The following is a 22817-nucleotide window of genomic DNA, read 5'->3' as shown; positions in this document are numbered from 1 at the left end:
CTTGATTCCACCCCAGGAAGGACCTGGCTTGGCAGTTCGAGCTGGACTGTTCCCATGAGGCACATGGTAAAGACTGATTTGCATTTGGCCAGGTCTAAACTGGGGTGGCATGGTGAGCAAACGAATGAGGGATTTAACCCAGATCTCTTGACTGGGGTGTATATTTTGATATGTTCTGCATTCCGTCCTTCAATTGTGAGTCTTTTGCTTCCTCGCCCTAAGTGCTCCGGGGATGCCCAAACGTGGGTCCCAGGCTCACTGTGCCACTGGATTCAAGCTATCCTGGCTGATGAGGGGTGAAACCCCAAAACCTGTTCTAGGATGCTTATTTCCGGCCCAGGGAGGACCTGGCTTGGCAGTTCAGGCTGGACTGTTCCCATGAGGCACAGGGTCAAGACTGATTTGCATATGGCCAGGTCTAAACTGGGGTGGCATGGTGAGCAAAAGAATGAGGGATTTACCCCAGATCTCTTGACTGGGGTGAATGTTTTGATGTGTAATGCATTCTGTCTATCAATTGTGTGTCTTTTGCTTGCTCGCCCTAAGTGTGCCAGGTATGCCCAAACGTGGGTTCCGGGCTCACCGTGCCACTGGATTCACGCTATCCTGGCTGATGAGGGGTGAAACCCTAAAACTGGTTCAAGGATCCTTTTTTCCAGTACAGGAGGAGCTGGCTTGGCAGTTCGGGCTGGAGTATTCCCATAATGAGGTTTAAGAGACAAGGGTACCCCATAATGTGAACCAGGGGTTATAGAGTATATTAGGACAAACAATGGTTCAAGGGTGGCCTAAGTAGGCCCAGAGTAACACAAACCTAGTATCAAATTAATCTTTGGAGCAGAACATGTAGGGTAACATGTGAAAAATTATTTATTTCATATTTTTAACATGTAGAGATGCGTTTCAGGTGCTCACATGAGTGAGAGAGTGCATATCGTGACATGGGTCCACGGCCGAAATCAGGGTTCTTGCGTTCTTGCTGCTCATAACCGACGTGAGAGCAAAGAACCGCCTCTCATTCTGAGAGAAGGCACACTGGTGAGAAAGGTTCCCTCTAATAGTACCACCTGTGCCAGACTCCCTTCTGAAAGCAGTCATGCTATTGAGATTTGACCCCTCTATTGCCAAATAAACTAGACTCCTTGCTGACATCACAAATTATCTTTATAGTTTAGGCAATAAATCACACTTGAGATCTCCTTCTTTACAATCAGCAGTCAAATATCATGATTTGAAATAAATGTGTTGTTTTATTATATATCAAAAACACACACTTTTTATTAATATGTAAATCTAGTCATCATTGTGTATATTTCATAACATCATAATTTAGTTCATGTTAATGTTAAAGTAAATTGAGTTTGATTCTGGTACACATCTCTGTAGATTGGTTTTTTAAAGGCTCTTGGATGTCCATACATGGGTGGTGTTTGGAAGTTTAGTTATGTAGCAATAATTCAGATTTATACAGTATTGGGTTTCAAATTTATTATGCCACTAATGGCCAAACAAACCATTGTTCCCAAATATAAATTGTCCAGTTTAGAACTTGATGTTAACGTGAAAGTCAAGTGAGTTTGACCCTGGAACCAACCCCTGTAGTGTGTTATGTATAAGGATGGGTGTGCTGAAGAGCAGTCTTTTTGCTGTACCTCAATGGCTGGGTGGTGGTGATGATGGTCGGCAGCAGAAAAAACTTCCCGGACTCAGCACTTTGTTAAAGTGAACTCAGTGGAAAGCATTAGCTTATATTATTTTCGGCTTCCGAAGATATAACCTTTCTTCTGATATGTATATTATATCGGTGAACTCGATCCATTAAGCAAGGCTGGGCTATGAGAACACTTTGTATTTGGTAGCTCCAGCAACACAAAAGCACATTACACATTATTCAAAATGCTACGATCTATCTTATTTGTGATCTGAGGATGTCCCAACGGCATCACAAAGTTTTACTGTTTGCTCACGAGGCAGCACATATTTTTTATGTCCATTCATTCACTGGCAGTTTATAAAACGAGGGTTTCTTTTTGCTTGTAACCACAAACCTGAATATCATTTGTGTCAAAACTCCGTATCATTTCTGTTCCTTTCCTTCTGAATCCAGAATTCCTTTTCGGTGCCACGGTTCAAGGAATGTATAGGAGGGAGTCGATAGTTCTGGACTCTAAGAGCTGGAATTCTTTACTGCTTAAGATTAAATGTGTACCTAACCGTCAAGAAACCAATTAAGTGCTAAACTTTTCAACAGCTGTCTCTTAGATCTTGCTATCATGCACAGATTCATTCCTTTAAACGGTTAGGATTTGGTTGGGTGAGTCTCTGTAAATAAAAAAAACTTCTAAAATATATTCATAGACAATTAATCTGACCGTGAATCATTTACATAGTCAGTGGTGAGCCAGGACATTTCGAAGGATCCAGCTTGATATTGGACACCTCTGGGGAAGTGCCACATTGGTGGGTGCATTTACAAATTCATGTGATGATTGAAATGAGTATCATTGCTCCCGCGTTATGGCTACGGAGGTACCTGTTGCGCACTGCATGTCACATTTTCTTACTTTGAATTCTTGCACTTTTGCACGTTGTTCTCTAGCCGCTGTCATTGAACCGGTTGTTGCACGAAAAAACCAAATGCCACAATGAGCTACAAATACTCTCCAGTTTGTGCTTGTTAAACTTATTCAAGTGTGTTGTGTCTATAGGTTTTATCACTAATCCCTGCAGTTAACTGACAATCCTTCCCACAACTACTTCCAAATCCATTGAAATAGTATGGTTTCTCCCCTGTATGTGTTTGCTGATGTCTTCGTAGAATTGATAATCGACTAAAGCTCTTCGGACATTTAGTGCACTTGAATGGCTTTTCCCTTGAGTGTGTTCGCTGATGATTTCTTAATGTTGATGGGTCACTAAAACTACTTCCACAGTCACTGCAGTGGTAGGGTCGTTCACCTGTGTGTGTTCTTTGATGCCTTTGTAGGTCTAATAATTGACTAAAGCTCTTCACTCACTCACTGCACTTGAATGTTTTTTCCCCTGTGTGTGTTCGTTGATGATTTCGCAATGTTGAGGAATGGCTATAACTATTTCCACATTCATTGCAATCATATGGTTTTTCCCCTGTGTGTGTTCGCTGGTGGCACCGTAGGTTTGATAACTTATTGAACCTCTTCATACATTCACTGCACTGTAATGGTTTTTCCCCTGTGTGTGTTCGCTGATGAATCCTGAGAGTTGAGGAATCGCTAAAACTACTTCCACATTCATTGCAATGGTATGGTTTTTCCCCAGTGTGTGTTCGATTATGTTTTTGTAGGTCTGATGACCCACAAAAGCTCTTTACACATTCACTGCACTGGAATGGCTTTTCCCCTGTGTGTCTTCGCTGATGAATCCTGAGAGCTGAGGAATCACTAACACTACTTCCACATTCATTGCAATGGTATGGTTTTTCCCCAGTGTGTGTTTGTTTATGTTTTTGTAGGTCCGATAACCAACTAAAGCTCTTCACACATTCACTGCAATGGTAGGGTTTTTCTCCTGTATGTGTTCGCAAATGTGTTTTCAAATTTGATAACTGACTGAAATTCTTCAAACATTCACTGCAATGGTATGGTTTTTTACCTGTGTGTGTTTGCTGATGTCTTTGAAGATTTGATAACTGACTGAATTTCTTCACACATTCATTGCAATGGTATGGTTTTTCTCCAGTGTGTGTTCGCTGATGTCTTTGAAGATTTGATAACCGACTAAAGCACTTCACACATTCAGTGCAATGGTAAATTTTTTCCCCTGTATGTGTTCGTTGATGATCTTTTAGGAGTGCTAACTGACTAATGTTCTTCACACATTCTTTGCAATTACATGTTGCTTCTCCTGTGTGTGTTTCCTGATGGCTCTTTAGCAGTGATGACAAACGAAAGCTTTTGCTGCATGTGTATGATTTTTCTTTCTTGGTTAGTGTCTCTGGGTCGAGTTTATAATTGTCTACATCCCATGACTGCGTTTCCTGAGGAGCTAACATGGTTGATAAAGCACTTGTGTTATTCTCACATTCCCTGTATGTGTGTGGTATTTTGGATGCTTGATTTCAGATTTCACAATGAAATTCAAGGCTCACCAACTACATATATTATAAGTGTGGCAAGTAAAGCTTCTTTGTAGGTGGTTATGTCTTTAGATTGCATAATGGTTTGGAATGTTTACGGGTAAAGATTAGTCTTCCTTCAGTTCGATGCAAATTGGGACAGTCTGTTGTAGATCAAAGACCTTCTCTTCCCTTTACCCTTCAGTTGTCTGGCTCCACTCCATTGTACTTTTCTCTTGTTCCTGTGGTTTGGCCAGAAAGACTTTACAATACACCTAGCGTGCTCAATGGTGGTCTGTCATCATCACAGGAAGCAGAGCAATGCTGTATCTACCTCATACCGAACACATTATCAAAGCTGGTGGTAGAGGCCTGTTTGTACAGGAAGTGGTTCGTCAGTATGTTGTTGCCTTAATTTTCTAGAGGTCATTTCTTAGTCCAGTTGCGTGGAGGTGCACAGCTCATACTTTTACATCCACTGAATTGCTCTTGACTGCTTCTTGCAGGGTCTATCAGTTTTTGTTCAGGTTCCTCAGTCTCTGACTGTGCAGATATTTTCCTGAATATTGGAGCTCCTTTTTTCTAACCACTTTTTTTCAGATTTGCACGATTACTGTCATTATTCACGTTCATTTGTGCATTCAAGGCTGGTTTCCTATTGGATGTAAAGAGATTAAAAATCACTCAATGGAAATGTATGAGAATGGGAATACACAATATTTAACGAGTTGTAAAAGACATCTGGTCATTATCATTTATGAAAGTTACCAAGAGATGTTTCCCCATACACAGATATGTAACTAAATCTTCTATTGAACATGTCACATTTTACTTAATTCAGAAAAGGAGGTGATTTTCCAGTGTTCACAGAGTAACTTAGTACAGAAAGAGCACACATGGAGCGCCCACTCGCTAGAGGTACAGCTTTACGAAGACGCACATGGCCAAGATTTCATTTAAACAAGAAGGGATTGTGTAAGAAGAGATGGATCAGGATGTGCTGCTGTCACTTCAGCTTCAAGTGTTTAACAACAGTAACCCTTTCAAGACCTATATGACAAAGACAACTCTTCATGAAGTATATAGTAAAGTTAATGCTACAGGAAGTATATAACACATGCAGCTCCATTCACACTCTTCTTGACAGTACTTTCCAGTTTACAATGGAGCAGCTGAAGTTCCAACTCCTGTCTTTACTTTTCTGTTTGTTAAGTTATCTTTGCCATTTACCTAGTGATGGTTCAAGTATTTGTTGAAAGATTGCAGCATTTATTATAGATATTCCATCACAGCCAATAATATACCTGCGATATCTCTGCTGCCAATATGTGTCTGCTTTTTGTCTTTTCTACCTTACCATGGTATCTGACTTAATGTCTTCCGTGTGTTGCCAGCATGCTACTCTGTAGGTTGGGGGCCGTTGGCAGAGTGGGACAAGAGGTCTGTTGCTACAGGGTGCATGCATCATTTAGACCTTTGGGAATTTCTTACATTCAGCTTTACCTTACTCCCTGTTCATCACCTTCCATACTATCTTATGTCTGCGTACTCCCCCATCAGGGTTCATTGACAGTTAAAGCAGGAAAGTGACTCAATGCACACAGCAGACATAAGGTAATGTTCTGATAGTTAAAAGGCCATGAACCAGCGACCAGGCACCACCGGTCCCCCGAGCCGCCAGATCGCGGCCGCAGCCCTGGGTGCAGAAGGAGGCGAAGAAGACGACCACGACCCCGAACAGGCCGAGTGGGAGCCTGCCACTATGATCTTAGCATGCCTGGGTGATCAAGACATGATCCCCCGAGACCCGATTCCAGGCAACACCCAGAAATACCGCCAATGGGTCACCATCAATGGACGCCGGGCTGAAGCCCTCCGGGACACTGGAGCCAGCGTGATGGCGGTCCACTGCCACTTGGTGACCCCAGAACAGATCCTACCCAACGTCCTGTACCCCGTACGAACGGCGGACAACTCAGAGAGTTTGTGCCAGATGGCCCGTATCCCCTTCGAATGGGGAGGGGTGTCGGGTGTGCTGAAAGTGACCGTCCGGGACGATGCCCCTGTGGACTGCCTCCTCGGAAACGAACTGGAAAGTTCCCCCTGGGCCGGCGTCGAGCGAAGAGAGCATCTGGGGATGCTAGGCCTTCCCGAGTGGGTCTGTGCGACCACCCGTTCCATGTCCGCCCGAGCCTCCACCCCAACGGAGGAGGCCCTGACCGAGGAACCGGAGTGGCCCGTACCTCCACCGCCCGCCGTCCCCGAGGATGCCGACCCTGAACCCGAACCGCAGGGACCCAGCCAGGAAGACCTCGCCGAATTCGGCCACCTTCCCGAACTAGCTCAATGGCGCCAAGAAGGTGGCCCCACCCGCGAACAATTCCGGCAGGAACAGAAAACCTGTCCCTCCCTCGAGGGAATCCAACAGCAAGCCGCCACTCAAGCCGCTGGAGACCCCTCGGGGTCCCACTGGGTCTATTGGGACAATGACCTTCTCTACAGCGAGCAGAAGATCGCCGAACTAGGGGCCAGCCGGGTACTGGTCGTTCCCCTCCGATTCAGAGACTTCCTCTTGAACTTGGCACATGACGTGCCCCTCGCCGGGCACCTGGGGCAGGACAAAACTTACAGCCGCCTGGTGACCCATTTCTACTGGCCGAAAATGCGCAACGATCTGCATAATCACTGCAGAACCTGCCCGACCTGTCAAGCCAGCGGGAAGAGCGGGGGGAAGGTCAGAACCCCGCTCCAGCCTTTTCCCGTGGTGACCACCCCCTTCGAGCGAGTGGGAATAGACATCGTGGGGCCCCTGGACCCACGCACCTCTCAAGGACACCGCTTCATCCTCGTCCTGGTGGACCATGCCACCCGCTATCCTGAGGCCATCCCCCTCCGAACCGTCACGGCCCCCGTCGTAGGCCGAGCCCTAATGGGGATCTTCTCCAGAGTCGGCTTCCCCCGAGAAGTCGTGAGTGATCGGGGCACAAACTTTATCTCCAAGTATATGCGATCCCTGTGGCAACAGTGCGGGGTCACCTATAAGTTCACCACCCCGTATCACCCCCAAGGAAATGGACTTGTGGAGCGATTTAACCGAACACTGAAGGGGATGATTAAGGGCCTAGAGGAGCTACTCCGACGCAAATGGGATGTCCTGCTGCCCTGCCTCCTGTTTGCATATCACGAGGTATCCCAGAAGTCCGTGGGGTTCAGCCCCTTCGAACTATTGTATGGGCACCCGGTCCGAGGCCCCCTCAGCCTGGTCAAGGAAGGCTGGGAGACGGCTGTCCGAGGTGCCCCACCCGATGTCTACCAGTACCTCCTGACACTACACAACCAGACGCGGAAGTTCCGGGAACTCGCCGAGGCAAACCTGGAGGCCAGTCAGGAGGAGATGAAACGCTGGTATGACCAGAATGCCTCGTCCATCGAATTCGAGCCGGGCCAGCAGGTCTGGGTCATGTCCCCGGTCGAACCTTGTGCCCTCCAGGACAAATGGACGGGGCCCTTCAAGGTGGTGGAGCGCAAGAGCCCCGTCACCTACTTGGTGGACATGGAGTCCCCCAGAAACCCCCTCCGGGTTCTACACGCTAACCGGCTCCAGCCTCACTTTGCCCGCACTGAACTAATCCTGCTGCTAGCGACCGATGACGGAGCTGAAGACGACTCTGAACCTCTACCAGATCTCATGGGGGCCTCCGAGAAAGACGGCTCCATCGAAGGGGTCACGCTCTCCTCTACCCTGACCCCAGAGCAGCACCAAGACTGCCGGAAGCTGCTGGGGCAATTTGCAGATCTATTTTCCCTCACCCCTGGAGTCACCCGGTGATGTGTCCACGATGTGGACACCGGAGACAGCCCGCCTGTAAGACACCGAGCTTTCCGAGTACCCGACCGAGTTCGGGCCTGCATCCAATCTGAAGTGGCCAAGATGCTAGCTCTGGGGGTAGTCAAACCCTCCGACAGTCCCTGGGCCAGTCCCGTTGTCCTGGTCCCAAAAGCCGCCGCCCCGATGCACCCCCGGAGCTCCGGTTCTGTGTTGACTACCGGGGGCTGAATGCAGTCACCAGGACGGACGCCCATCCCATGCCCCGGGCAGATGAACTGATCGATCGCCTGGGGGCCGCAAAATATCTCAGCACCTTCGACCTCACGGCTGGGTATTGGCAGATCGGCCTCACCCCTGGAGCACAAGAGCGATCGGCCTTCTCGACCCCTGATGGCCACTATCATTTCAAGGTAATGCCCTTCGGCATGAAAAATGCCCCGGCCACCTTCCAGAGACTCGTGAATAGGGTACTGGCCGGGCTAGAAGAGTTCAGCGCCGCCTACCTAGACGACATTGCGGTGTACAGCCTCCACTGGGATGAGCACCTGACCCACCTCTGGGAGGTCCTGGCGGCCCTCCGCCGGGCCGGACTGACAATAAAAGCCAGCAAGTGCCAGATAGGCCAAGGGTCCGTGACCTATCTGGGACACCAAGTAGGGAGCGGCCAGGTGGCTCCCCTCCAGCCCAAGATTGATGCCATCCTGGCCTGGGAACCCCCGGTCACCCAGACAGCAGTCCGAGCCTTCCTGGGGCTCACGGGATATTACCGGCGCTTCATAAAAGACTATGGAAGCATTGTGGGGACCCTCACAGAACTGACCTCAAAGAAACTACCACAGAAGGTGCGCTGGACCCCCGAGTGCCAAGCCGCCTTCGAATCACTGAAGACTGCCATGTGCACCGCCCCCGTGCTCCAAGCTCCCGACTACAGCCGAGAGTTTGTGGTTCAAACAGACGCCTCGGAGCACGGCATTGGGGCGGTCCTCTCCCAAGTAAACTCTGAAGGGGCTGACCTTCCCGTTGCCTTCATCAGCCGGCGGCTGCTGGCCAGAGAACAGCGATGGAGCACCATCGAGAGGGAAGCCTTCGCCGTCGTGTGGGCCCTAAAGAAGCTCCGGCCCTACCTCTTCGGCACCCACTTTCGGGTCCAGACCGACCACCGGCCCCTGCGGTGGTTGATGCAGATGCGGGGAGAAAACCCGAAACTGTTGAGATGGTCCATCTCCCTGCAGGGGATGGACTTCACTGTGGAGCATCGCCCCGGCAATGACCACGCCAATGCTGACGGCCTGTCCCTATTCTTCCGCCTCGGCGAGGAGAACCCCCAAGAAGATGGGTGACTCTCCCCTGCCTTCAGCTGGGGGGGACGCGTGTTGGACCCGGCCTCATGGCGTGGTCCTGCCCCTCCCGCATGGCGGGCCTCGGACGACATCGGCCCTCCACCAAGCCTCGGGCGGCCCACTCTACCCGATCCTGCACGCCCCAACACTGCCGGTCCGGTTGCCATCCCGGACCAACACTACCGGCCTGACTCCCTCATGGGCCCATCACGCCTGAACACGAGGCCTCGCCCGACTCCATCTTGGGACCACCACGGCCCGAACACGTGGCCTCGGCCCCGGCCCCAGCGAAGCCCCGACATCGAGGCACCAAGATCCACCCAGGTGGTTGAGTGGCCACTCGACAGATCCAGAAGGGAGGGGAGTTTCGATGGCCCTCCAGCCATCCCCGGATGCCTGGTATCGATCGCTCTCCGGCCTCCCTGGGCGCTGGCTCTACCCCCCTGCTGTGTGTCTGGGCACCATCATCCCGGCCCCTCTGGCCCCCAGGCGTGAGGGTCCGGACATCAAAGGACTCCAGCCCTATATCTGGGCCAGCCCCGGAGTAGGACGGCAGTTGTATCCTGGACTGGAAAGCCCTGCTGACGCTGTCACGGCCGACACCAGAAGAACTCATCTTTCCCGTAACCCGAAGCTACCCTGAGAGCCTGCTGGCGCTGCCGCGGCCTACCTTGCTGAACCATCTTGAGAGCCTGCTGGCGCTGCCGCGGCCCACCTTGCTGAACCATCTTGAGAGCCTGCTGGCGCTGCCGCGGCTCGACCTCTCGGAACCCCCGGTTCGAGGATTGAGAGCTGTGCGCAGGGTATCGCTTCCTACACCCCTATCGAGACTGTCCCGCTACCCTGTCCCTTTTACGAGGCTTTACAGATCCCCTGATCTGCTTGTACATATGGCTGAGAACCAACGACCTTTATTCTTGATAAAGCTTAAGAACTTAACCTCTGGTGTGGTGTCCATTTGTAGTGTTGTGATTACTCTGCTGTACGATCCTAGGAGAGGGCCCTCACTCAGGAGGCCTCTTGGTAACGCTCGGCTACTTCTTGACGGAGAGGTGGACCTAGGGATGGTCAGTCAGACATCTTCTGCCTCCCCCGGGGTCGCCTTTCTAACACCCTCTAACTAAGAAACCTGGAATATGCTTATGCCCCTGTGATGGTACATCCAAGCAGAGTAGCTGTCATTTTATGCTGTTTTGCAAATTTTATACGTTTTATAGAAAGTTTTACTTGAAACCCATCTTTTTAAAATATGATACGCGCAGTACCAAAACAGCGATGCAATTGATGTTCCATTTAGAGAGCCCAGACATATGTTTTCATGTGGCTACATATATTTTAAAATGCATCTTTGCACGGAAATCAATAATTGTATGAATTCGACATATGGCCCAGTTATACATACACTCCGTTAATGCTAGTTTGCACATGTATTACCAGATGCTATATTAACATGCACTTTATCTCTGCTATTTTGCACATGCGCTGGAAATTGAGATTTCATTCTGCACTATATAATAGCACATACTGAATGCACTTTATTATTGCCAACTTGCACATGTACTATTAGGCGAATGTATCAGTATGCACCTTAATACGCTTATTTGCACATGTGCAGCAGAATGATTATTTTATACAGTACTGCTAGCTCTTGAATTAGAGTTAGATGTAACGTAATGATGAGTATGTTTCAATAATTGTATGATTGTGCAGCATATGAACATGCCTTACTAACTGTATGACCACAAGATATGGCCCAGATATATCTATGTATTCCATTATTGCTTGTTTGCACATGCATCATTGGACGCTGCATTAACATACTTCTACCTCTGCTAATTTGCACATACGCTGGAAAACGAGAACTTCATACTGCACTATAACAGTATATGCCAAATGCACTTTATTATTGTTAGTTACTGCACATATTTTATTAGGTAAACGTCTCGATATGCTTTTTTATGTTTATTTGTGTATGTGCTGTAGAACGAATATCGTATTGCATTGCTAGTATTTGTAATTAGAGTTGATGTATTATAATGAATATGCTTTATTCTTTCTACGTGTTGCCATATGGTTGTATTCATACATACCGAATAAAGCATTTAAAAAAAATAAAATTTAAGTAAAAAAAAGATTCCCTTTCCAGTGCCTCTGGGACTACAGCTGCTTCTAGCCCCCTTCCTGTAATGGTGGCTCTCTCTGCTACAACATATGTTGCAGACTTGAAGATTGATTTGGAGTTTGGCTGAATGGTTGTTGCATCACAAATGTGACATATATCCCAGTCCACCTTACTACAATTGTCACAGGATATAATGCACTTCTAATATGGCGGACGTGATACCTGTCACGCTTGTGATGGAGTAACTTGTCCGCCAATATCTTAATGAGACCCTTGGTGTAAATTGTGTCCAGTGTCTTCTAAGTGTCACCCCAAGCACAGACCACCACCTGACCCTCCCTCCCCCACATGTGCTAGTCACTGGTAGCTCAATTCAGATGCCAATACCTTAGAGCAGAACCAAACTAAGAGCAGAATCCAGCTCCGAGGCCTTTGGTAATAAAGGGCCAGATGTAGGTAGCCAATTACCGGTCGGTAACGGCTGAAATTACCGAATTTCGGCCTTTACCGACCGGAATTGGGTTTTTGAGATGTAGGAGTCAAAAATTGACCGATTTGGTAAATACGAGTCGGTAATTTACCGATTCGGAATATACCAAATTCTTATTTACCGAATTCTTATTTACCGAATCGGTAAATAAGAAATGGTAAAAAATGCGTATTAAGATCTAGGAAACCTCAAAAATACAGAATTTCATGAAATTCGGTATTTAAGAGTCGGTATTTACCATGGAGTAAAAGCAGGTGGTAACCAGGTGCAGGCTATAAAAAAGGCCCCAAAATGCAACACTGTGACCAGAATGGCGGCATTCTACATCATTGCAAGGCGGCTACGGCTACAGGCAGCAGGAGATAGGGTTTGGATGAGGGAGGAGCAAGTCTACAGGCTCAGGGTTGCGCTCTTCCAACTCACTGAGGCAGAGAGATTGCAAAGGTGCAGATTACACCCCCAAACCATCCTGGAGTTGATCAGGGACCTGCACCCACTACTGGAGCACCCAACACCAAGGGCGCACGCCATCCCACCCCATGTGCAGGTGCTCCGTAGCCTACACCTGCTTGCATCTGGGAGTTACCAGAGTGTGATTGCTGTGATAGGTGGGGTGTCCCAGAGCTGCCTGTCCCGTTTCTTCCGTAAGTTTCCTGGACGCCATGATGCAGAGAATGCATCATTACATCAGCTTCCCTGACACACATGCGGAACTGCTCAAGACCAAAACTGAGTTCTATCAACTGGCACAGTTCCCTCACGTCATAGGATGTATAGATGGCATCCACATCCCAATCTGCCCACCTGCAGCCACAGAATACATCTACAGGAACCGAAAGTCAACCCATTCAATCAATGTGCAGGTGATATGCAATGCTGGCAACATGATAACAGACAGTGTGGCCAAATTCCCGGGGAGCACCCACGACTTGTACATATTCCAGTGCAGTGGGATCTACACACGCCTTGCTGCTGGAGAATTTGGTGAAGGATACCTGCTAGGTAAATAACTGTGACACACCCTGATAGATAATGCACATGAATGTATTTTGAATATGTAACTCATGGCACTCTCTTTTCCACCTAGGCGATAGCGCTTATGCTGTGCGGTCGTTTGGTCTCACCCCCTACCTGAACCCATCTACCAGGAGTGAGAGACGTTACAATGTGGCACACAGAGCAACACACAACATTGTTGAACGCACCTTTGGACTTTTAAAAAGCAGGTTCCGCTGCGTCCACAAGAGTGGAGGTGCACGGCAGTACACTCCTATCATCTGCTGTAAAATCGTTGCAACATGTGCCATCCTGCACAACCTGGCCACTAAGAAGGGTACAGAAGTGGAAATAACACATCATGAGGACATAGATGATGGAACTGAACAGCCAGAGCCCTATGGAGCAGGCGTTTCGCCAGATAATGATGAGACTGAGACGGGCAGAGATCACATACAGCTATTTTTAAGTAAGTAAGGAGACACAGCCAGGGGTTGAATGTGAATGACGTAGTTTAATGGGCACTACGGTAAATGCCAAATGACACATCATTGTAGTCCAAATTGTGCCAAGCCTAACTAGGCGGACACGGGTTACCTCACCCTAACCTGTCCTCTGGAGTGTGGGCAGCATTACTCTGCGCCCAGCACAACACTGCGGGATGCCTGAGGTTGGGATTGAACATTGGCTGTTGAGCCAGGGCCTGTAGTCTGGTGTCTGCTGCTCCTCCTAATGTCCAGTATAGGGGTGCTGCTGCTGCTCCTGCTGGTGGTGTCATCAGTGTCCCTTACACCTACATCTCCAGCGTTGGCTGACTGGTTTGTCAACAGCACTTCCATCGCAGTTGTAACTCTCCCCATCCCCCTGGTAAGATCTGTGCAGCAGTGCACCAGCCCCATCTGCATCGCAACAGAACGGCGACATAGCAGTGAAGTTGCTGTTGCAAGACGGTTCATTGCCTTTGTCTGATGCTGCATGCACTGCCTCTCCCGGCGCCTCTGTGTGCGGTCACCATGCAGTTCTTCACAAAGTGCCATCATGCACTGGGACATGTCCCTCATCCCATCTGCCATGTCTCTCATGCTCTCCGCCATGGAGGTGATGCCCCGTTTCATGTTGTCCATGTTACTGTTCAGGTGGCGCATTTGTCTTTGTACTGCAGTAACTGCTTTTGCCTGCAGGCGCTGCACTTTGACCATCGTGCCCTCCAGCCCGCAGAAGACCCCGTCACCATGGCCACTTGTGCTTCCCTCCCAGACCGTACGGCGTCTTGCACCTCTGTGCACAGCTACAGGAGTGGACGGAAGCCCAGCAATGTTTGCCTCCACAGGCTCAGTTTGGGTGTCACCCTCCCTTTCCTCCTCAGAGGAGGTCGCAAGGATTTATAGCGGGGGAACATCATGCCTCCTGGGCCTGAAGACTTCCGACACCTCTGAAGCTGCTGATGGAGACTGTGTTTGTGGGGAGTCATAGAGCAGAGGTGATCATGGATGTGGTATGGTGCCTGCCTCTGGTGTGACGGCTGCATGTGTTCTGGGTGCAGGAGGTGTTACACTGCTGGGTCCTGCACTCCTGCTTGCATCCTCACTCCTCTCCCTTTGGGATACCCTCTTCTCCCTCTCCTGCACAGCCCTGCGCGATGACTCTCCTGTGGACAGATATGGACATTGTCTTAGTGGTGCTGCAACTTTTATTTCAATATTAAATTACAATCCAGTCACACAATTTCATGATCCTCAACTGCCTCTAAATGTAGTCTGTGGCATGCCTGACATTCTTTCATGATGACTGTACTGATGTATGTTACAATGACTACCTCTCCCATGATGCATTGCTGGCGTATCCCAAAGCCTGTATTGGAGTGTGTAACACACAGGCACATTGGGGAAGGGAGGCAGGCAAGGGGGGAGGAATTATGGACATGTCCCCTACCTTGTTTTGTTGCAGCTCGGGCTGAGCTGTTAGCATCACCAATCCCAAATATACTCTCTGGCTCCAGGGTGGACTCCACTAGCTGTTCCAGGTCCGTAAGGGTAGATGCCCTGCTCCTTCATCCCCCTGTGACATTGGACTCTTTTCTCTGTGATGCCAGCTTCTTCTTAGTGATGATCCTCAGATCATACCATCTTTTCTTGAGGTCATCTACCTCTCTTGTAGTCACCCCTATGGCGTTCACCTTAGCCTGGATACCCAGCCAGGTGTTCCTCTTCACAGCCTCTGCTACCTGCAGAGACTGTTTGCCAAGCAGCTGGGTGTGGTGTTTTACCACCTCCTCCACCAGCACCTGCAGTTCACCTGTGCTGAACTTTAGTTTTCTGTTCCGGTCAGCACCTTCCCTCTGGGAGTCTTGTGAATCCATCCTGCACTTCTGCTCAGCTCAGCTCAGTACAGCCAGTCAGTGTCTCACAGCTCTCCTGGATGTTCAGTTAGTCTGCACCTGCGTGAGTGTGGCCACTTCCTGGTTGTGGGGTGGATGCACAGGATTGGTTGGTTCCTCTGTTGCTTGGTTGAGGGGTGGGGTGGAGACACGTGATTGGTTGTTTGCTCAATTGCTTGTTTTTTGTATCTCCGATTCGGTATTTACCAATTCGGTAAATATGGGCCTGGATGCCCATAGGAATGAATGGGAATTACTGAATCAGTATTTACTGATTTGGTAAATACTGAATCGGTAAATACCGAATCGGAGATTCTGAATTTTACCGAATCGGTAAATTTTACTGATTTTTTTCCTACATCCCATTTTCCAATTCTAAAATACCGAATCGGTAAAATTCGGTATTTTAGAATCAGTAAAACAGGATTACCTACATCTGGCCCAAAATGTTTCTATATTTCTCAGAACTGACCGAAACTTGCAGACTCCTTTCTAAACAGGTTACCCAAAGGAAGGCGGTGCGCACCTCCATGGGCCTAACATACACCATACCGCAGCCCAGGGACCGAGTCCTGATTCACAACATTCATCGCCAGTGGAGGAAGGGCAAGTTTGAACGGCCCTTCAAAGTTGTCTCTTCAACTCCCACAGCTGTCAAGGTCAAAGGGAAAGAGTCATAGTACCACTTGTCAGATATTCTCTTGAACCCATCACTGCCACTATCATCAAAGGACTCACCAGCACAGACTTTTTTCGATATGAACTATGAACACTTTGGGGACAGAAGCGCCCATAGAGCTTTGCCCGAACTTTGAAAACTTTGCAGATAGGAGCGCCCATAGGGCTCCCGACCTTGGATTTTACATCGACTCTTTCATACACCGAATAAAAATATTGACCTGCTCATTGTCTTTTGCCCTAGGTGCTTTTATGTTTTTTAGCTGTGAGGACAGGTCAAGTTTCAGCAAAGGACGCCAGGTAAAGATGTCCAGAGTGTGTCCCAGGATCTTACCCATTTAACACACAACTTCACTACACACAATGATTACATAGCGCTCTATTGCACAACACCTGGTATCAACACATGATCTAAGTGGGGAGCAAAGCATCTACCCAACTCCTGATATGTTTGCTAATTGATACCCAATGCAGTAGGTTCAGCTTTGTACCTCAAACACTTATACCTATGACAAATAAAACCCAAACTACCAGAGAACCACAGGAAGTCACAGTGAACCCAACCAAATACGATACCATACCCGAAGTCCTTTACATCCTGACACAGCAGGATGAGATCCAGTTCCAGTTAAACAAACTAAAAAAAAAGGAGTAGAAATGGTATTGGAACACAGGGCCTAAAACAGAGGCTTCTTGGAGATCACCAGACTTCAGCCCAGTGCATTAAAGTGTCAGCACAGGCACCAACCTGTGGACCAAGGCAAGCCCTTAGTATAACTGGAGCAGTATTTATGCACAACAAGTAGTACCCCAAAGTTCAGTTAACCTGCAGAGTCATCAATTTGGGGAACAAAAGTGGGGGCGGGTTGAATGACACTCTACTGACCCAATGCCAAGACACGTGGAACTCAGAGGCAGGAGGGTATACATGATTAGAGGGTAATGGGAAGCTTGTAGTGGTCAGGAAACTACCAGTGTATTCCTTGTGCTTTCGGGGGAAGGGGATGCTACCCAAAGGAGTGAACAGCAATATGCCAGAGTACAACCTGTAATAATGATATGTAGTGGGGTACCTCTACCTTGATGGACTGCTACTGGCAATGCGGCACCCACGCCTATACCGAGCTCGTCCCAGACTGGAGAGGGATCTGCTCATTGGTCACCCTCTACATGCCAACATTGGTCATACCCAGTGAAGGTATTTCAGCACTGCATCACCCCATCAGCAAAGGCACCATGCTTCTACACAAATATACAAAACAAGGTCAGCTGAGTGCTTTGGTTGGGACAAAAACAAGGACATTGCTGAAGAGTTCCAGCTCTTCACCAATGCGCAAATAGGTGTAGGTTCAACCCCCTTCTTCACCAGCAAACCAAGGCCAACACTCGGTGGCTGCAGATCATCAAGAGGGAGCTGCTGAAAATGATGAACATCACTGAAAATGGCCTGAACTCAAAGACGAAATGAGTGCCATCTGCCTCATTGGGATGTAGAACCGGAATGTGTTGGACTTAATACCACAACGCAAGGGGGTGTATGCGCCAAGATCGGTACAGTGTGCTGTACCTTCATCCCCATGAAAGATCTGGACAATAGCACACTGACAATCGCCTTCCAAACACTGTACAACCTACAGCAGGTCATGATTAAGGAAGGAGGTGCCCCAAAAATAGAATGGTTCACAGGCTTGTTTACCTGGGTACCAAGGTGGATCGCAGGCCTATGCAAGGCCTTGTTGCCGGTGGTTGTGATCTTGCTCTTGCTGTGACACACCCTGCAATTAATATGGGGCTGTGTGAAGAAGGCTCCTCTGAAAATAGGGGGAATACACCTGATTGGGACACTAAATGCCAAGGGAAACACTCACACCACAAGCCAGAAACAGGAACCAGCCATGCTCAAGACACAGACATAAACAGCCAGGGTAGTAGTTGATAACTCAATTAGGGGGGTGGGGGATGTTAGATTCCGATTCATTTATAGAAAGGGCCCGCTCTTGTCTAGCACACCACAGAATAACTGTTGCCTGAGTTACCTAAATTTACCATATAACACTTGTTACGGTTCCAGAGTGACACTTTATCAGATCAACACAGCACAGCTGTCCTCTGTTCATCCCTAGCACTTCATATGATGGAGACACCAGATATAGAACAAGTCTCAGCACAATTGGAATACTGCAGCATTAAATCACTTGTGCCCCCAGGATGTAATGCCTAAAGAAACAAGTCAGATGCACACACTCAAATCCAACAAAATGCACAGCAGAGAGCCTGCATTCTGGCCAAGGATAATGGCAGAGCAGTGGGTCAGTTGCATTCATCTGATAAAGCCCAAACAATGCCTAGCATTAAGTGTTACCCTAGCTATCACACTCAGCCACCTGGACCACCTCAGATTGTGACTTCCAGTTGGTATTTATGGTCACTTCCATCAGAGTGGGATAAAATATCTAAACACAATGGGCCTCATTTATGAGGCCGTGCGTCACTTTTACGCCACCGGTGCGTCACTTTTTGTGACGCACAGTGGCGTAAAAAATGCACTTTGTTGCGCCATATTTACAAAGTGACGCATCTAGGTAGATGCGTCACTTTGTAAACCCCTGCGCCACATTATACCTGCACCAGGTATAATGTATGCAAGGGGGGGGGTTTGACGCAAAAAAGGGTCATAGAAGTGACGCAGTGAAATCTATGTGATTTCACTGCGCCACTTCTAGGACACTAATGCGTCAATTTCTTACCCCCTGCCTCACAGAAGGCTTAAGACTGATGCAGGCCCTTTCACATGGGGCTTGCCCCATGTGAAAGGTATTAGAAATGGGATCCCTGGTTGGCCGAGGCTTGTGCCAAGGCCAGGCAGAAATCACCATTTCCAGTTAGGGTAGGGAAGTCACCCGCCAAGACAACCCCTACTCACCCCCTTGGTAGCTTGGCACGAGCAGTCAGGCCTATCTCGGCCGGTCTTCTGGGGGGACGCAGGGGCGCGGAGTAGGCTCCCGCTGCTCCCTGCATTGCTCGGCTCTCACTCCTCCGCCTCTACAGCTTCCCGGGCCGCCAGCCAATCAGAGCGCGGCCCGGGGAGACGTCATCAGCCCAGCCTGGTCCGGCAGCCAATCAGAGCGCGGCCCGGGGGCGGGCCTCACGAGGGGTCCCGGGCTGCGGCGGTGAATTCGGGGGGAAATTGACGAGGGCCAGGCTCCCTCGATAAGGGCAGCAATGATGGGGCAAGCGAGGTAGGCACTCGCTGGGGGCTCGGGCCCCCTCAAACGAACGGGGCAAATGCCGGGTGGGCACCGGCTGGTGGAATATAGCGCTCCCAGCGCTAGGAGCAGGAAGGCAGCGCCCCAAGGCGCTAGGACAGCAGAAAAGCGCTAGAAGCCGGGATGAAGCGCCCCAAGGCGCTAGGACAGCAGGAAAGCGCTCCCAAGCGCTAGAAGCATGAATGAAGCGCCCCAAGGCGCTAGGATAGCAGGAAAGCGCTCCCCAAGTGCTAGGGCCATAGATAGCAGAGTCCAAAGGAAGTCCAGGATCCCAGTAGTTCAGGAGCAGGGCAGGGCTCAGGGAGGCAAGCCCTTCCCCTGAGCCCAAGCCGCAGCATGCCCCTGGCAGGATCCAGTCAGGACAAGCAGGCAAGAGAGAGAGAAGAGGGCACACCCTCCTTTTATACATGAGTTTCCTTTGTCTAAAAAGGGGCAGGCAGGATGAGAACCAGCTAGAACTGGTTATAAGGAATTTCTTGTTACTGGCCAGGCTAGGGACACCAGATGCACCCCAGGTGGGTGGAGCCAGCATTGTGGGGGAAAGCCCAGACCCATACAGGATACAGGCACAGCCCCTCCCTCACATCAGCATGTTAATCTCTCCATTCACAACCGGGGCAGACCCACACAGACTCCTGGAGTCAGGCTCCCCAGCTGGCTTCAGCCAATCATGCGCCAGCATACTTACTGCACACACACACCGATGTCTAGAAGTGGCACTTCCCTTCTAGACACACACACGCCGCATACATCATCTTGCAGCATTCAATCACACGAGTCCACCCATACCAGACTCGAGCCTGTACCCCCCACGCACCAGGAACTATCAGGGACACACCCATTCCCCATGCATTCCTATGGGAGGGCAGGCTTCTCTCATCTACATGCACTCAGAGTGGGAATCACCTTCCCCAGGTCACATATAACACGCAAAACTTCAGGGGTGGACCTGCCAGAAGGGCCCAGTCCAACAAAAGGACACATTGCTGGAGTTGCATCACTTTTGTGACACACTCCAGCAATGCGTCACTTTTGCGCCATACAGATACGTCAGAAATACTGACGTATCTGTAACTCCTTGCGCCACGATGTGTCATACTGTAAATATGACGCATCATTGGTCTCGCAAGGAGGGCGCAGTGAAAAGTGACGCACCGCTGTTTTCACGCAGCGATGCGTCACTTTTCATAAATGAGACCCAATATTTATGACCCACTGGACTAGTACTTGCTGCCCAAAGTGGGACAAGTTTCACTTTATTGCACCCGCTGTACAGTATGAAGCAGGCCATGTATCTAATGCAAAGTGAATTTTTACACGCAACTGTAAGAGATGTGGCTGCTATTCCTGACCATTATTGTTTAATTAAACTTAACTTGTTCCTGATTGCTAGGCTTTGCTGTTTCCACATTATCTGTAGTTAAGGAACATCTATTTTTCCTTTCTGATGACATGGATTTACAAGATTTCTTGTTGGGTCCTAGGTCACCACATACTAAAAGATTCATATACGCCACTTACAATGTCAAAAGGTTTATTGCATAATTAATTAAAATTATTACAAATTTCACATGATAAAATAACAATATAGAAGCCATTATAATTTCCTGGTCATATTACTGCTTAGCGTCTAAGAAATGATATTAATACAATATTTAAATACTTTCGTACGGGGCAGCTCCAGCCGTCTGAGGGTCTCAATCAATTTTTACAGTTCGAATTATAATTTTCATGAGAGACCCTGGATTTAGGCTGGCCCTAGTGGCCCACCTCCTCTGTATTCCCCCTGCTCGACTTGACCCAAGCATTTTCTCACCTCTGCCAGGAATTTAACTCCCCGGCATGCCAGAATTATGGAGGAATCTTCCAGCCAACTTGTTACTGCGTGTCTGCAAGTTCGGATGTTCAGCTCATTTAAAATGGGTTTCAAATATCGTCGCCTCTGAGCCATGACTGCAGGACATACACAGAGAAAATGGGTTAGGGTTTCGGTTTTATAACCGCAGAGACGACATTGCTCCGTCTGATGAGTGCGTTTCCAGGACGGTAATAAATATTTTGAAACATGCCGTCCCATCCGGTAATCTGTAAATGCTGTTTCTAAGTACCCGCTAAAGTGAGATGAGACTTACAATGAACTGTGGATGCTGCTGAACGCTTAAGACACATTGACAGGATGAATTTGTTAAATGCATTGGCTGTTGTGGACAATGGCATGACAGCATTGTCAACTCACATTTAGTCTCTAAAAATATTGTATCATATGCATTTGATGTTATACTTAATGACACGTCTCTCTTACAGCATGGGTAAAGACAACTGAGAACGATTATGTAATTGTGTGGAAATCGCAGGTTTTAAAATCGAACCGCGTGCCTTGGAAATATCTAAATGCAACAGAATTGTTTTTGCCTAATAATTTAACACGCACACAAAGACTGATTTAAAAAAAAGAAGTACGATAACCTGTTCTACACAGGTTGGCTTTATGATACATCACAGTCAGGTATAGTATAGTAACTGTTAGGTCGGAGTAGAATAATATATTCATATAACAACATAGTAATTTTATAATGGTTGAACCTGTTGCACGGATTCTGTTAGTAAAGCAGAACTGTGTGTTAGGTCGACAGGACGTCAGAGTGTAGGGACTGAGTCGCTCTGCAATGTCATTACCTGTCGGGCCAATCCTGCTAGGTCACAGTGCCTGAACTCCTGGTCTTCCCAGAGTAACAGGTGATTTCAGCAACCTCAACATGACCCTCTATCCCCAAGGGCACTATGGAAACGGATCCTCCCCTTTTGTTACTCACTTACTCACTCATGCATGCCCATAGGTAACATAAGAAAAACACAAAGAAAGTTTACAATACATTTATTAAAGCTATCGTAGTCTTTTATGAAGCAAATGTGCTGCGATCTTTAGGCAGATGCAACTAAACAGAGTTATTATAATAAGCACCAGAATGTATAGGACAAACATACCAACCATGGCAACTTATATATCTGTCTAGTCCTACCCTTATTTTGGGATCTCTGGCATTGTTCTAAGACCCCAGACATGGTGTATGTAGTTAGGTGGTCCGCATCAAGAGTGTAAACTTAGTTTCCGCAGGGTTGCATGTCAGGCACTGCTGTCGTTCCAGAACAGTCCCCTCTGCTGAAATTCTCCTCTCTGCCTCCAAGGGGACTGAACGCCATTTATAGGATGAAACTATTGTGCAGGAGATACAGTTGTGTGACTGTGTTATGTCTAAATAGTAGGCGCTGTTGCTACATGAGCAAAGAAAAAGTACACCTTTGTGTTATGTATTCTAGACAACTTGGTACAAAATGTGTAGACGAAATCCCACGAAGAGTCCCTAAATAACAAATAACATTTACAGCATATTCTCATAATAATATCGCAAACACAAATGTGCTATATGTGGCTATGCAGAGGAAGCAGGGGCAGCCTAAAAATGACTAAAACGCAGAACTAAGGGAGTTCCAAAGTGGGGCAAAAAGTGAAAACACTACAAACTGTTTAATTCACCATTCTTGTAATGCTGGTTACACTGCTTTGTTTTTTTTTACTAATAATTGCAGCACATTCTTTTTATCCAATATTACGATTGTTTCAATGA

At 48.2% G+C, this 22817-nt stretch overlaps 1 protein-coding gene across 1 annotated transcript in view; it reads right to left on the bottom strand.

The window, feature by feature from the left end:
* Positions 1-2127: 2127 nt before the first annotated feature.
* The window catches only part of LOC144805728 (uncharacterized), a gene marked incomplete at its 5' end in the record, with an annotated part of 284077 nt that continues 263387 nt past the window's right edge, over positions 2128-22817 (bottom strand). Inside the window, 2 exon segments of the mRNA XM_078672222.1 lie at positions 2128-4069; positions 21008-21144. Coding sequence (XP_078528348.1) covers positions 2684-4069; positions 21008-21144 — 1523 coding nt within the window.

The sequence above is a fragment of the Lissotriton helveticus genome, assembly GCF_964261635.1.
Source record: "Lissotriton helveticus chromosome 1_1 unlocalized genomic scaffold, aLisHel1.1 SUPER_1_unloc_2, whole genome shotgun sequence".
NCBI lineage: Eukaryota > Metazoa > Chordata > Amphibia > Caudata > Salamandridae > Lissotriton > Lissotriton helveticus.
This window is presented reverse-complemented; position numbering and strand designations above follow the sequence as displayed.